This window comes from Oryctolagus cuniculus, chromosome 2 (genome assembly GCF_964237555.1).
Source record: "Oryctolagus cuniculus chromosome 2, mOryCun1.1, whole genome shotgun sequence".
Lineage (NCBI taxonomy): Eukaryota > Metazoa > Chordata > Mammalia > Lagomorpha > Leporidae > Oryctolagus > Oryctolagus cuniculus.
This window is the reverse complement of record NC_091433.1, coordinates 25,721,982-25,739,493: the sequence shown is the minus strand read 5'-3', so window position 1 is coordinate 25,739,493 and position 17,512 is coordinate 25,721,982. Positions and strand designations below refer to the sequence as shown.

The window sequence follows — 17,512 nt, the reverse complement described above, 5'->3', positions numbered from 1 at the left end:
CAAGGTTTTTTTTTTGTTTGTTTTGGTACTCTGTTTTAAAGAATATAAAATTAATAAACTTATAACATAGCAACTTTAAAAATACACGTTCTATACTTGTATGTAAACCCAGAGTGAGTTCTGAAACAGCCAATATTCACAACTCTAAGTTTCACACACACACACACAGTCACATCCATGCTAGTGTTAACAAAAAGAATTCTGGATTGGTGAGCCTCAATTCTTCACTTGTTGCTGCAGGGATGTTTCTGCTCCCCAGGGCCAGCACAGCGAGCCTCCAGAGCAAGCATGTTGACAGAATGCAGTCTTCACCGGGCTACGCCAAGCAGGGAGCTCTCACTTCTCTCCCCAACTGCTTTGAAACATACTGCCTTCTAGATGGTTCTCCTGGCATTTCCCAGCCTTTTATACAGGCAGAATTTAACACAGACCACCTTGATTTTGTGACTCATCTGCATGCATTATTTGAAATGTAATATTGTCATTACAATCATTCATATGAGTTAGATTTAAGAAATAGTCATGAGTCTCTCTCAAGTGGGTACATGTTCTGAGAAATGAATCCTTAGGCAATATGTGGCTGTGAAAACAACACAGAATGTACTAACAAACTGAAATAGCTACGACATCACAAAGCAGTATAAATCTTATTTTGATCCCTGGTTCTATGAGTGGCCTATCATTGAGTAAAACCTCATTATTGACAAGTGACTGTATAAACTCAGTGTTACAATGATCATAAAGTTACTTTATATAACTGGATAACAACTATATATTAAAAAGGTCCTTATACACAAACAAGTAAATGAAGCATGACAATTATTAAGTGAGAGCAAATACTTCAGTTCAAAGCTAGATTTTGCATTGGATATTTTCAACACGTAACTTCATTCCCCATCCTATTTCATATATAAGGTAGGCACCATTCTTTAAGCCAAAATGAAACTCTTTTTTGTTTTATTAAGTTCAAATACTAATTGCTATGTGTTTCTTAAGGTATAACTGGTGCCTTCATGTTAGCCACCCTTTCATCATGTATCTCAGCCAGAGTTTCCCTGTCCAGCTTCACATATAAGTCTGACTTTCTTTTAGGGTTGGCATATTCCTTGTTTGAACTGGCACTAATCAATCAATACGCTCATACTTCAGCTGTTCAAGCAGTATCTAACCAGGCAGCGACAACAAACACAATCCTGGCAGCTCCTAATGTGTGTCCCTGCCTGTAATTCAGATGCTGTGTGCAAGGAGTTTACATGTAGACCACGTCACTCTTAGAAAGCTCAGCGTCAGGGTTTTAAACAGAAAGCTTATTAGGCACGCAGTCCTGCAAATTACATCATTGTAAGTCATTGCTAAAAAAAAAGTTTGGGAAGCCAGAGGGCATCATAATAGATTTTTTTTTTTTTTTTGACAGGCAGAGTGGACAGTGACAGAGAGAGAGAAAGGTCTTCCTTTGCCATTGGTTCACCCTCCAATGGCCGCCACGGCCGGTGTGCTGTGGCCGGCGCACCGCGCTGATCCGATGGCAGGAGCCAGGTGCTTCTCCTGGTCTCCCAGCGGGTGCAGGGCCCAAGCACTTGGGCCATCCTCCACTGCACTCCCAGGTCACAGCAGAGAGCTGGCCTGGAAGAGGGGCAACCGGGACAGAATCCGGCGCCCCAACTGGGACTAGAACTCGGTGTGCCGGTGCCACAAGGCGGAGGATTAGCCTAGTGAGCCGCGGCGCCGGCCCATAACAGATTTTTTTACAAAAAAAACTAATATTAGACAAAAATGCTGCTACAGAAAATGATAGCATTGTGGCAAAAAGTAGTAAGCCTTAGTGCTAGATCATTTACCTATAAGAATAAACTAATTTCTTCCCAACATAAATCCAGAGGTTGGGGAAAGAAGGGATGTGTATGATATAACCAGATGCTTTTTTTTTCACTTGCTTTAAAGTATATTTGACAGAAAATATAATTTAGTGTGATTAGGGTTGAACACATCTACTCAAAATCTCACACACAGTTCATTTCATTGTTCACTCTGAGTAGATTTGACATTGTACTCACCATTCTAGGTGCTTTGGTAGAATAAAAACAAGCAGAACTTTGTGCTTGTACTGTAGGAGCTTACGGTATACAAGAAAACACAAATGTTTGGAAACTTAATGCACAAAGAGCTGTGTTATAGAAGCCTATGTGTCAAGATTTTGAAAGGAGTGGAAGTTGTCTACCAGAGAAATGGAGAATGAGAGGCTACAGTATACCAGTGAAAGAAGTAGTACAAATAAGTACATGGAAGCATGAAACAATATCATATATTTAGAATCCTTAAACTGGTCCAGAATGCATACTCCAAATTGTACAGGGGGAATGAGGTTACAGAAGAAAAGAAAATAGTTAATGGCCTTGGGTGCTATGATTAGAAATTTCAAATCCTTTGAGTGAAATGCTAAAACATCAATGCATGTAAACAGGCATGTGGTATGATGAAATTTATTTTGGGAGGACCACTCTTAATGCATAGAGAAGAATGGACTGGAGCAGACAAGAGGCAACTCCAGTAACTGAGGTGAGAGAACTGGCAGCTCGGCTAGAGAGAAGCAGGGGAATCAGAGAGACATTTTTAAAGACAGAAATTGGGAACACAGAGTATGAAATAGAATGAAGAGCCAAAGAAGATTCTAAACAGTTTTTAATTGAGATATGAAACTTCATTTGTAATTGATATTTACTTCATATAGAATCAAAAAGGACTATATAACATTTTCCAAATGCTGTGTGCATTGCAAATACATATCCTACATTATCTAAACTTTCTAACTATGGAAAGATTGTAAGGAAATATAAGAAAATATTATAAAGTTATTTAATATCTTTCAAGCAATATAATCATCAAAATATAGAGGACACTGATATAGCAGTTAGATAGTTTTGTCAGGAAACTTACATTATACTTATTGTTGAATATTTGACTAGAATATAGTATTATGGCAATTTTGCTTCTCCTCCTCCTGCCACATGAGGATACTGATGTAAATATCAAATTGAACATTGAGCCCAGCACATGGTGGCTCATATTCTTGAGGCCAGCATTGTGGCACAGCAGGTTAAAGTCCCGGCCTGCAGCACTAGCATCCCATATGGATCCAGTTTGAGTCCCAGCTGCTCCACTTCCAATTCAGCTCCCTGATAATGGCCGGGAAGGCAGTAGAGGATGGCCCAAGTCCTTGGGTCCATGTGCACATGTGAGAGACCTGGAGAAAGTTCCTGGCTCCTGACTTTGAATCAGCCCAGCTCTGGCTAGTGCAGCCATTTGGGGAGTGAACCAGCAGACGGAAGACCTCTCTCTCTCTCTATCTCTACCTCTCTCTGCAACTGTGTTTCAAATAAATGAAATAAATCTTTAAAAAACTGAAATAAAGCTTGTCACCAAATATTAACAGTCACATTAACAATCATGCATGATTATGCATTATGCAAACTAAGTTTTATTTTTACCAGATAGTTCAATGTAACATATAATGGACAAAAGTTATGTACTACTGAATGTGAATAATTTATACATCACAACGAAACTATTTTATATCTCTAAAAGGTAGATAATTGTTACTTCTAATATATAAATTTCAAAGGTGGCCCAGAAATTGAAAATTACATGTACTGTTTATGTATGCAGATTCACATCCATGCATCTTGTCCTATGGTACTTGACTATCATCCCAATTGGCTTTGGTTTTGATTACAAGTGCTTTTCCTTATTGTTTCACTTTCACAGTGAATCTGTAGCATTATAAATACTCATGTTCCTAAGAATTCTACCTCTTAGTGTTAATCTCAATAGCATCACAAAGTTTACACAAAATAAATCATTTCATTTCTCAATTTTATACTAGACTTGGTTTATCCTGAGCTAATATTACTTTGGGTTTAGGATACTGTTTGGGGTAGAAAAAGTAAAATAAAGGAAAATATTATTTCAACAGTGTCTACATATTTGGACTACCAGACATACCAGTTTTCATTTAAAATGATAATTCTAAGAATGGTGCCTATTGCTGGAATTCTCAGTATCTTATTCCATTTTAAATAATTCTCTGTTACTGACAGATATGAAAACATTAAAAAGGTTTGAGAAATGCTACACATGGGTAATATTTAAGTCATTAGGGCTGGAGCCATGTGAAGTTTTTCATGCATAAAGAGATGAGTTTGTTAAGGCAAAATATTCCTAACATGTCCTGTGATTTGTAATATAGAATTATGCTTAGTTCATCCATATTTGACCATGAGAGTGTACAAATGCAACATACACACATGGGGACCATCTCATATATCTTTGAATTGCCCAATATGCTTTGCAGTGCTTTGCATTTAAAAAAAAAAAGTATGCTCAATGCATTTCTGTAATATGCTCGGTTTTGAAAGATTTCAGTTGAAAGGGAGATTTAAAGGTCAATTCTTATTCTGCTAAGATAAGACTTTTCATACTTAGAAATAACAGTCCAGTATGCAGGAAGTCAACATTCACATATTTTTAAAAATCTAATTGATGATGAGTAGTAGCTTTTCCAGAACACTGGACTATCTAATGTTTAAGACACTTGCACTTAGGTAGACCTGACATTGTTACTTGTTTTCTTTACCAAAGTTTGCTTATATCAAAGAGTAAAGAAAAATTCATTATCTTTTCTGTTTTTCCCTTTCTCTGTTTCTCTCTCTCTCTCTCACACACACACACACATATCTCCTCCACATCTCATTAAAATATGTGATTATCTGAATTATACTTACAGGTATAATTGAAAGTGATATGTAGAAAAAAATCACTAAAAATCTTTTTTATAAAAATATCATTTTAGATACAGCAGTTCAAAACCCAGTACATAATTAAATACATATGATGGATTTTACTGAATGCTTAATGCATGTAAAATTTCCTTTGACAATTCAAATTTAAACTCACTTTAGTTCTTATAAATCTTGCAAGAGTATAATTGACTTAACATTTTTTTCTAAAACAGCTAATACATTACTTTCATTTCTATCTGGATTTCATACAAATGTCATAAAGCAATGAAACAAAAATGCTACCTGGTAAAAATCAATGGAGAAGCAGCTTAGGAGAACCAAACACATTTTTTTTCTGTCCTGCACAGTCTTTTGTATAACTTTTTTGGTGATTTGAATATGATTCATTACAACCAACACAGCAAATAAGGTAAAATTAATTTTAGAGTTGCAAATATTCTGATAGGAATCAGCAGAGAATGCTTTAGGCAGAAATTAACAATTTTTCTCTGGAGATTATGAAACCAATTTTCTACATGCCAAAGATGTAAGTAAGTGCATATGCAGAATGATTTAGATAAAATAGCATTTTTCTATAACTTCAAGTACAAATCATTCATATCACACCATAGTTTTATTTCCCTGACTCATCTATTTATGATTTGTCCAGAAAACTGGAATTGTGTAGAATGATATCACAAAGGGAGTCAGGAGATCTGGAATCCAATTTTGTCCTCACTCCATAAACTTGGATTAGTTCCTATTAATTTCTCTGCAACTTGGTTTTCTCCAAAATAAGAGGACAAAACTATTTCATCCTTTTTTTAAGGATTTATTTATTTATTTGAATGTCAGAGTTATACAAAGGACAAGAGAGAGAGAGAGAGGGAGAGAGAGAAAGAGAGAGGGAGAAAAGGACGGAGGGAGGGAGGGAAAGGAAAAGAGAGAGAGACAGAGAGAGAGAGAGAGAGAGAGAGAGAGAATGAATCTTCTATGTATTCACCCCACAAATGACTACAATTCCTAGGGCTGGGCACACTGAAGCCAAGAGTCAGAAACTTCTTCCAGATGTCCCATGTGAGTGTACGGGTCCAAGCACTTGGGCATTTTTCTGATGCTTTTCCAGGCACATTAGCAGGGAGCTGAATTGGAAGCCGAGCAGCTGGGTCCTGAACCATCACTCATACAGAATGCTGGCATTGCAGCCTGCAGCTTCACTCGCTATGCCAGAGTCGGCCATCAAGCTACTTTATCCTTAAGACACTGGGAGCCCTAAAATTTTGCTTCTGGCTTCAAATGCTAACTATGTGAGAAAGGATGAACGTCTCACTTAAAAGCTACCCCCATTCTATCTGGATTTCTCCCTTAATTAAACTTCAGAAACCATGAGAAACTTATAAACCCAAGTAATGTAAGTTTGTATAGAAGCACATTTCCATGAGGAGTGATTGTCTCATCTAGGTCTTACTGAAAAGCTTTGCCTACAGAAATACTTAGCCTTGCATTTACACTTTGATTTCACAGTGACTTGATCACCTTCCACTATTTTCCTCTGAACCTCTTTGAACCATGCTTCTGTCTTTACTGCACCCCTGTAACCCAGATAAATGGCTCTTGTGTAACACATGAATCTACTGAACCCCATTTTTTCAACCTTCAACTTTGTATCTTTTCCTTAGGGCCTTTTCTGAGCTAAAGAAATTAGAACTATTACTTAGGCTCAAGTGATATCCTGTGCACAATTGTATGCATTAGTGTGTGGTGCCCCTGGCAGTTTACAGGACACTTCCATGGCAGAGAACTCAGTGAAAGCCAAAGCGCCCCCTCCCTCTCTTCCTCCTCTACCCAACCCAGCTTCCTGCTAATGTGCAATCTGGGAGGCAACAAGTGATGGCTCACGTAGTTGAGTCAATTGAGTTCTCACCTCCAGGTTTACCCTGGCCTAGCCTCAGCTGTGGCAGGGATTTGGAGACTGACCCTACAGAGAGGAGATTTCTGTCTGCTTTTCAAATAAATAAAATCAGTCTCATTCTGTCTTCCTGCCTTTCAAATAAAATAAATAAATGACAAAAGTGAATCATCATATTACCTTCCTATGATAAATGATAAGTACATGTAAATACATGCTATAATCCCAATGCATGCCTACAAACGCTAATGGCAAACTGTATGAAGTCACTGTCTTCACATTTCATGTTGTCACTTGGTATAGAGAAGAAGAGTAGGGCTTAGGAATGGAAGGATTTACCTGCTCCATTTTCAAGCTGTTTAGCTGTGAAGAAGGTTCGTGGCTTCTCAGGGACTCAACTTCCCCACATGACAAATGGAGAAAATAGTGGTTTTTTCCCTCAACTATTAGTAAGAATTAAACAGATATTGTATCAGAGTGCCCAACACAGTAAGCAATAAATAAGTTGCATATGATACGATTTATAGATGTCTGTAAGCGTGTAAGGACAGCTTTCCATTTTTCAGTCTCTTATTACTTTCCTGCCATGCATTTTACATGAAGTATATTTAATAAATATTTTCAAATTTACTACTATGATAAATGCATGTCTGCCAGGTTTCCCTGACATTCTTCTGAGTGTATGATCTAACTAGCCAGAGCACACACATGTAGGTGGCTCTGTCTGTAGACACATGTTGCTTACAAAAAGGGAATCTACTTTATACTCCACCAGCAGATTAAACCAAATTCAAACCCACAAAAGTAAACTAACAGTGCCTTAACCTTTGCCCCCTTTCAGGCTATTTAATCAAGGCAACATTTATGCCCTTTAGTTGAGTGCTTTTGTGTTTTCCAGATTATATCGACAGTGAATGAAATCATCTCTGCCTCTGTGTTATGGAATGAATTGTGTCACCTTAAAATTCATAGTTTGTAGCCTTAGCCTCCCTCCCCATGTGATTATATTTGGAATCAGAACCTCTAAAGAGGTATTTGAAGTGATATTAGTTCATAATGATTTGCACCCTAATCCAGTAAGATTGGCGTCTTTAAGAGAAGAGGAAAAACCCCAGGAGAACACAAGCCTAGGTAAAAGGTCATGTGAGAACAAAGCAAGAAAGTCACCATGTTCAAGCCAGAGAAAAGAGCCTCAGGAGAAATAAAACCTGCTGAAATCTTTTTAAGAATATTTATTTATTTTTCATCCACCATCTCTCTATCATGTATCTATATCTTTCTATGATAGAAATAGGTCACTATGTCATGGTCTAAAAAAGAGGCAGACAGGCTCATATTTTGTACTTGCTATGGTTTAGTGGATGCTAGCATTAGACAAATTGGGGAAAATTTACTTTATCTAAAATAAAAGTTGTATAATAGTGATATAAAACTCCTCTCTCTCCCTCTTTCGCACGCACACACATACAGATCTGAACATGACTGAAAAGAATGTACACACATACACACATTGAAAGAGAAACTGTTGACAGATAAAGAAATTTGTCAATAGTCTCACAAAGATTAATTATGGATTTTACAGAAATTATACCTAAAATTGGCTTAGTTTTTACTTACTTTTCTTTCTAAGGGCACAATAAAAAATATCAAATTTTAACAGAAAGACTCATAGAATCAACACACTTGGATTGCTCTTTTCTCACACTGACAAATGAGTAAGGTTTGAAGCAAGCAATGTGTTCCCAGTTACATGTCTCTCTGGGAAATGGCTTCCTCTGTCTATATTTCAATCTATGCCTGAAAGCATGAAATTTGATTACTCCTACACCATCTTTTAAAATTTTGCAGCCATAAATTATTTATTTGTTTCTAAACTCCAGACATAGATTTAACATAACCTCCTGAGACCATAAATCCCACAGGTTGATTATATGCTACAAAAAGAAATTCTAAATTTGCCACCCTTTAATTTAAGTAAGAGTGTCTACTTTTACCTTGTATTTTGGGACAAGGTGAAAAGAAAGTTCTTTCTTAGTTTCTTTTTAAATCTCTCAATTGCTTCCTAATTTTTCTCCCTTCAGAGCCAGTGACCCAACTTTCTATTTTCATATAAACTTGATCACATCCTTTGCTGTTCTTAGAAAGGTGATTAAAAACCTGGAAAAAAGGTAAATATATGTATTCAGCAGAATGCCTAAGCTAAATTCATTCTAAAAAATGATTCTGACTTCCCCAACCTTGTCATGACAGGAGAACAATTTTGTGTAATGAAAATAATTGAGAATACTTTTGGGCTTACAGGATACCTTTAAGACATGTGATTTGCTTGTGTTGCATGGTAGGGTCTACATTGTTAGTGAAATTATGTTACACAATATTTCAGCACTTTCTAGTGGATTTTTATGTTGGGCAGATTCTGTCCATATAGAAGTTTTCTTATTTTTTATTTAATATTTTTTTTTTGCATGGGAGTGAATGACAGTGCGTGAGACAGTGGGGGAAAGAAAGAAAGACACACATACACACACACATACAAACACAGAAAACAGAAAGATCTTCCATTTCTGGTTGAATGCTCACATAAGCCATGGCTGTGCTTGGCCAAAGTCAGAAGCCAGGAACTCAATCCACTCATGTCTCCCATATGAGTGGCAGGGACCTAACTACTTGAGTCATCACTTACTTGTTCCCTTCTAGTGTAGGCATTAGCAGGAAGCTAAAACTGGGATTAGAACTGGGACTTGAACACAAGCATTCTGATATGCCCCCAAATTTCGATTAACTGCTAAGCTAAATGCCTTCCAAGAGCTTTTTACTTACCTAGATAAATAAAATATAATAAAAAGCATTTGGGGATGGTGAGAAAATGGTAAGAGTACTTCATGCTTGTATAGGTAGGGATTTATATTATCTTTCTCAAACTTTCTGTAATTACTTATCGGTATAACAGAGCAACTATAACTATATATTGATAACAGACAAGTATGAATCAACCATTCTGTAATTATTACCAGCAGAAGAAACACTAAAACTAAGCAAAGTTACATATTACCAAAACATTTAGTAAACTTCATAGTAATCTGCAGGAATTCATTTGTTTTTCAATGTTTTTTCCACTTGGTTCTTCCATTCACAAGCCTAATCTTTTTTTTTTTTTTTTTTTTTTTTTTTTGGACAGGCAGAGTTAGACAGTGAGAGAGAGAGAGAGACAGAGAGAAGGGTCTTCCTTTTTCTGTTGGTTCACCCCCCAAATGGCCACTATGGCCAGCGCGCTGCACCTATCCGAAGCCAGGAGCCAGGTGCTTCCTCCTGGTCTCTCATGTGGGTGCAGGGCCCATGCACTTGGGCCATCTTCCACTGCCTTCCTGGGCCACAGCAGAGAGCTGGACTGGAAGAGGAGCAACCGGGACAGAATCCAGCGCCCCAGCTGGCACTAGAACCTGAGGTGCTGGTGCTGCAAGCGAAGGATTAGCCTAGTGAGCCGCGGCGCCAACCCACAAGCCTAACCTTAAGAGTATTTGTTCCTCCACTAGGATTTGGCTTTTGTTCACACTCAGAGGCATCTGTTTTTGATTTTTTAATAAATAATACTAGGATTTGAATGTGTCTCCCAACGTTGATGTGTTGCAAATGTAATCCCTTGTGCAGTAGTGTGAACAAGTGGGACCTTTAAGAGACTGATTTTCTTTGAGGGCTCCATCCTGAATGAATCAATGACATTATCACAGGACTGGTTTCGTGTAAAAAGATGAGTTCAGCTCTCTCTCTCTCTCTCTCTCTCTCTCTCTCTCTGTCTCCTCTCTCTCTCCCTCCTTTCACCATGAGAAGACACCCCATGAGGACCTTTGACAGATGCCCTACCCTTAATCTCGGATCTCTCATCCTACAGAACCATGAAACAATAATTGTTTGTCCAGTGTCACTTACTCAGTCTCAGGTACTTTGTTATAACAACTACCGAAGCTAAAAATCATTTTAAAAAATCAAAATGAGTGACTTCTTAAAATGCTCCACCACAAGAAAAGAGACTTAGGCAGTAGACTGTAATAGAAGGTATTCTGGAAGGGAGAACAAGTGAGATATCCAATAAGAAACTGAAGGGCCTGTAGAGAATGTTCTGGGGGTGGTGAGCTGATTCTCAGAAAAAATAGAGAAGTGATAAAAAAAAAAAAAAAAAAAAAAAACACCTGCAGGTGCCTCTCTCGAGTGAGCTACCCCTACTACCCTAGGTTCCTGCCTTAATCATACTCTTGATTCAATACTCCATGGTAAAAGTGAGGGTAGCAGAGAGAGGAATCACTAAACTAAAATACATAATTTAAGCTAAGTACAGGACCTACCATGGGACCAATCTCTATAACCACAATTAATAGCCTAAAATAAAGGGAAAGAAAATGGCACCAGAGATATTTAAAGCTACAGCCTCAGCCATAAAAACACCCTGTCTAATAGATCTATAATTCAATTCTCTATTATATATTCAACTTTCATAGAGGTTAAGGTCTTTTTGCTTCTGAAAATATAAACTCAACTACTGCATTTGAGTTTGTACCTTACGGCTACACCTTTACTAAAAAGATTACTAGTTTGATTATCAATATTTAAACCCAAGTATCTTTTCAAAAAACAGAGCTGTATAGCAAATTGACATTTGATACTAACTCCAAATTTCTAAATGATATATCCCTAAAGCATAATGTTTTTGGTAATGTACAGCATAAAACTTATCCCGAATGTTCTTAAGGATTTAAAAGGAAATGTGGACTAGCTGCAGGCAATGCTTTGGAGGAGCAGCCTTCAGCTGAACTGTCTATCTTTTTGTTTATGTGTTCCCTATCAGCGGTATCTGGACGAAGGGCAGGATTTTTGCTAAAGCTCTCCCCAGTTCCATTTGCTTCTAACAGATGCTGTGAAACTGCTCCCAGTCCCACAGCTGGATGTGCCTTGCTGATTTGATTCTGTTTATCAGAAATGCTTTCTGTTATCTCACTATGACTTGTCTGTGATTCTGCAGTATAAACTAAAACATTTCTTACCAAGAAAAATACACAATTCTCACAATCCATTGTGAAAACTCTTCAGTGTTCAGGTCATGCGTTGTCCATTGTGTAGCCTTCCAACGATACGTTTTAACATGTCCTATTTGCCTGTGAAGTGATGGTCATACAGCTATCTGTCTTTTTAACACAGTTTAAATAGATTGGTTCAGCCTTATATCATCAGGATGCCTGGAATGATTTTTTTTTCTAGAGATTGCTGTGGATATCTGCACAAATTCTAATATCAGCTTCTGCAGATTGAATTGTTTTTGATGACTTTTAATTGAGAGGTTTTTGAGAGAGTGGAGCTATCACCTTACTTTCGTCTTAGTAATGGTAATTTACAAATATTTTTCACATACATTATTTTACTCTCCCCTTAGGACATGGAAGAGATGGGTACCATGATAACCCTTTTGAGAATGTGGAAATTGAACAGATGAAAGTTACAGGACAAATGGAAGCCTTGAATTAATATCTTTCAACAACATAATTACCATAAACTGGAACAGAGAATACAGATGAGAACATTCAAGCTTTCTGGTTATGGGGTGATGACAGACTCAGATGACATTAATAAAGATTTATAAACTGCATGTATTTGCTCCTGGTCTATTTTCATTTGTTTACAAAAGGCTTTCTCATGTATTATTCCATTTTATCCTCCCAATACCCATAGAAAGAAGTGACTCTCTGTTGTTGCCTTTCAAAGTCTCAAAAGTGTAACTTCCCTAAGAGCACAGAGTCTTAAATTGGTTACAGAGAACCAAAGATGACATAAAACACACAATATATTTGCAGTAATGATTTCAACAAAAGCTTATGTCTGAGTTTTAAGTTGGAAGATTTCTCTTCCAACTAATTTATATATAAAATGGGAGAGAGAGATGGAGAGAGAGGGAACTTTTATCATACCTTGAAATTTCATTTCTATATCTTCCCAAGAAACCTAGAGAAGGTAAATATGTCCCTTGTGTTGCTTCAGGAAAACTGTAGCTCTATACAGTAGTCCACCACTTGAGAAATGCACTCAGTGATGTCTAGTTTTAAGAAGTACAAAGAAGCAGAAAGATGCCTCTAAGTTTTTTCCCTATCAAATTTCACTGTACATCTTTTTTTAAACTATGTGATATAAAAAATAGAATTTAACTATTACTCAGGGCAAGAGGGAAGCAAGCAGCACTGTCTGTAATACTCTCCTTAAATTAGAATGCAATGAATGTAGTAAAAATGAAAGCTGCTGCCCTCTGTTTGTCAGAAAGCTTTAATTATTGGAATTCAACATAATTTCTGTACTTTACCACAAAGACTATCTTATCCTGTTTGAAAACAGGGTGAGATCTGTAGGAAATAAGAATATAGGTTCCAAGTGCCTGTTACTGGGACAACCGATGTGCTATGGGACAGACTGATTCAGAAGCAGCTTTATCACAGTCTCTCTCTCTCTCTCTCTCTCTCTCTCACACACACACACACACACAAACTCAGAAAGAGAGAGATTCCCCCATATGACAACATTGGTTAATGGAACTGGACTAGTCTCTGGTAGAGAGTGCAAGTTTCTCCTATGTTTTCTCCTTCACTCCCAGAAAAAAAAAAAAAATCAAGTGATCAAGTGGAGACCTGCTTGATGTATTATCAGTACAAATCACCAGATAACTGGGAAACATAGAAAAGGTCAATGGAATTGGAATTGAGTAGTCTTGTTCCTTTCTGGGTCACCAGTCTATCCAATCCATTTATAAAATGAACATTCAGTTATTACAGGCTCTTGAATGCATGTAGTGCATTGCCTGAATTAAAATTTAATTCTAGGAAATATATGCAGAATTGTGTGCAAAATTGTGATTCTGGGAAAATGGATAATTTTCCAATAGAGTGTCTTTAACTAGTATTATATTAATCAAATATCTCACAGCCTTAAATCAGTTAAGAACCACTAGACTAGATGATTGCTAAAGGCCCTTTCAGTGGTAATGTTCTATAGCTTTACTACAACAAATACTTTCAGGAAAATATGACTGATTTTTTCTGGAGAATAGAATGGGAATAGGACAGGGAAAAGGAAGAAAGGGGGAGTGTGAGTGGGAGGGTAAGTAGAGTAGGAAGAATCACTGTGCCTAAATTTGTATTTATGAAGTGATTGAAGTTTGTATACCTTAAATAAAAGGTTAAAAGGTACAAAAAAAAAAAAAAAGAAATGCTATCACTGTTGATAGATTGTAACCTGATCTAATTATTCATTTTCCTTTCCCAATGTTTATCTCTACCTGAGTGTTCATATTTATTATTTCATTTTATAAGCTAACAATAAAAAATTTCATATTTATCCATCATAATTTATAGAGAAAAGGCTAATCTCACTTCTTAGATACACAGAAATGTATTTAAGGATATGTATATATAGATTAATTTCTTTATTCGCAAGGAAACCTTATTGCACATCAACATTGTACCAGGCACTTCTCAGAACATGGAATTAGGCAATTTCTTATAATGTAAAGTATGCAGAAAATGTGAACATGTGCATGGGAAAGAATAGTAACTCTATCAGGCGAGAGATCACTAAACAACCACGGGGATGGAAATCACAGCATTTCAGATTGGGCCTGATTATAATTTCACAATACACCTATTATAAATACTTCTAACTTTTCATTTCCTTTAATCATGCATGCATTTATCTCCATTCTTTAATTATATACACCTAGAATCTTGTTCAAATGTGTTTATGAGTTCTGAAATTCTTAAGTGGAAACTTTATTCACAAATTTGTAAGTGGGATAAGAATTATATATTATATGTAATTATATTATAGTGCAGTTGAGTAAACCTTCCTCACAATAAATAAAAGATTAAATGGGAGTTAAACTGGGATATAGATTATCATTTCATCCAACTCATTTTTACTCGATCTTTTGCATTGCAGTATTATATAATTGTGTGCTTCAGTCAAAATTCAGACCATAAACCAAATACTGACTAATAAGCATTTGAAAAATCACTGTGAAGCCAAATGCTAAGTAGGATAATATAAATAATTAACTTTTCCTCCCTCCTCTGTTTTCATTTTCTAAATATCATAAGGAGTTCAAGCTTCTTTTTGAATTAAAAATGTTGACTTTATTTATTCTATCGGTTAGTGTTAGCAGGTACTAGACTTGCTTATGTGCTCCCTTTGACTCTTAGTCCTTTCATTATGATCAATTGCGAACTGAAATTGATCACTTGGACTAGTGAGATGGCATTGGTACATGCCACCTTGATGGGATTAAATTGGAGTCCCCTGGTATGTTTCTAACTCTACCATTTGGGGCAAGTCAGCTTGAGCATGTCCCAAATTATATATCTCTTCCCTCTCTTATTCCTACTCTTATGTTTAACAGGGATCACATTTCAGTTAAATTTCAACACTTAAGAATAACTGTGTATTAATTACAGAATTAAATCAGTCATATTAAGTAGAACAGACAAAAAAACTACTAAGAGGGATAATGTATTAAGTTGTTCATTAACAGTCATTAACAGGGGAGAGTGATCCAACATGGGAAGTGAGATACTCAGCAGACTCATAGAATGGCAGATGCCCTAAATAGCACTCTGGCCTCAGAATCAGCCCTAAAGGCATTCAGATCTGGCTGAAAAGCCCATATTTCAGGCATGGAAAGCCAAGACACTCTGGCAAAAGATCTCTGTGAGTGAGATCTCAGTGGAAAGAACAGGTCTTCAAAGAAGGAGGTACCTTTCTCTGAAGGGAGGAGAGAACCTCCACTTTGACTATGACCTTGTCTAAACAAGATAAGAGTCGGAGAACTCAAGGGGCTTCCATAGCCTTGGAAACTCATGACAAGAGCCTATGGTAATTACTGATGCCATAAACAAGAGTGTCAATTTGTTAAGTCAACAACAGGAGTCACTGTGCACTTACTCCTCATGTAGGATCTCTGTCCTTAATGTGCTGTGCATTGAGATTTAATGCTATAACGAGTACTCAAATAATATATTTCACTTTGTGTTTCTATGGGGGTGCAAACTGTTGAAATCTTTACTTAATGCATACTAAACTGATCCTCTGTAAAAAAAAAAAAAAAAAAAAAGAAAAAGAAAAGAAAAGAAAAGAAAAGAAAAGAAAAGAAACTATCAACTCCCAACTTGACTCTCACTGGGATTAAACATGACAATAGGTCTGATCTGATTTCATCATCATTAAAAAAAATCATCTATTATTTTTCACTTTATGTTTCTGTGTGGGAGCAAACTGTTGAAATCCTTACTTAATGTATACTAAGCTGATCTTCAGTATATTAAGATAATCGAAAATGAATCTTGATGTGAATGGAAGGGGAGAGGGAGTGGGAAAGGGGAGGGTTGTGGGTGGGAGGGACGGTATGGGGGGGAAGCCATAGTAATCCATTATTCGTACTTTGGAAACGTATATTCATTAAATAAAAGTTAAAAAAAAATGTTGACTTGATTTTTTATATTTTAATGTTTGTGTGTAAATATTCACAAATAACTGAAATCCAGAGGCATTTAAAAAAGCTCTGTAGAAATTTAAAAATATTTTTTTCAGGTAAGAAATATATGAGTCCTAAAAAATGTGCACTTTAAATCTAGTTCAAGTTAGGCATTTGATAGTCTCCATTGATATTCCTAATATGTTTGGATGCCTCCAGCAGCCAGTGAAGACATTTTATTATTTCCCACAGTGGGTCACACCCCAACTGCAGGCTCAAAAAGTTTCCCTCAGGCTTTGAAAACAGGATTTGATATGGAATGTCCAGAATATTTTTCCAGAGAATGGAAATCTAAAAAGTGAACATAGCTAGAAATGAACTTTAAAAAATGCTAATAATTATCCCATTCCAAATATTCATTATATTAAAATATAAACTGCAATAATGGAATGTATCAAGAGCATTCTATAAAAATATTTAACTACAAAATTTTGTTATCTTTAAACATTTGAAATATCATGAGTTTTGGGGAAGCATAAAAATAGACCTAGATAATGCTTGTAATAAATATTCTAGAAGACAAAGAGTTAAAATAAGCAACAGTTCTTGAAGAAAGAACAGGAAAAAATGCTTAAAAATGAATACCATAACAGTATGCTTCTCATCAATTTGCAAGCTTGGAAGAATGAAAACAATAATCATTTTCCAAAGCTGGTGTTGAGTTCTACAGGAAGAAAAATGTTTTCAACACCCTTAGATTATATGTCCGCTGTACATACTCATACTGCTTGAATTACCTTTTTAAAGTATTTGGTACCATTTATAAAAGTGCTTCAAAAGGTTCATGGAAAGTGGAATTAAATAACATGTTTATTTTAGTACAAAAGAAATTGCGATCCACGAATAGTTTTTCTATAACATGTTATCTTCTATGAACTTTTTGAAGACACTCATATATTAAAGACAGCTCTAAGGATGTTGGTAGGAAAATAACTTATTTTTTTTCCAAAGTCTTTTAAGAGCAGTGTATACATTTCATGCTGGCACACATCAAGGACTCCTTCTTGTTAGGCCTATTCGGCACAAGTGCGATGACCTGAATAAACGGTAAACTGGCAAGTGACTCCTGAAGGCTGATTCTCACAGCCTGCTGACTTGGCACTCAGCCACTGAAGTCAAAGGAGAGGAAGGGGTGACGGCTTTGCTTTGCATATGTACACGACATGAGTCAGGTGTTTCTTAATCACATCCTTAGGGGTAATTATTAGGTCACATTACATTTGACAAGCAGCTCTAAAATCTTACTAAGTTCTCTGGGGCCTGCAAAAGAAA

General features: G+C 36.4%; 1 protein-coding gene across 12 annotated transcripts in view; it reads right to left on the bottom strand.

The window, feature by feature from the left end:
* Positions 1 to 17,512, bottom strand: part of PCDH7 (protocadherin 7) — a 434,348-nt gene that overhangs the window by 38,793 nt on the left and 378,043 nt on the right. The window contains exon 5 of one of the 12 annotated variants that reach the window (XM_070069608.1): positions 8,701 to 8,841. The exons of the other annotated variants lie outside the window; for them this stretch is intronic. Coding sequence (XP_069925709.1) covers positions 8,716 to 8,841 — 126 coding nt within the window. The 3' untranslated portion in view covers positions 8,701 to 8,715. Of the gene's footprint in view, positions 1 to 8,700; positions 8,842 to 17,512 lie in introns of those variants that run through there. 12 annotated transcript variants of the gene reach the window in all.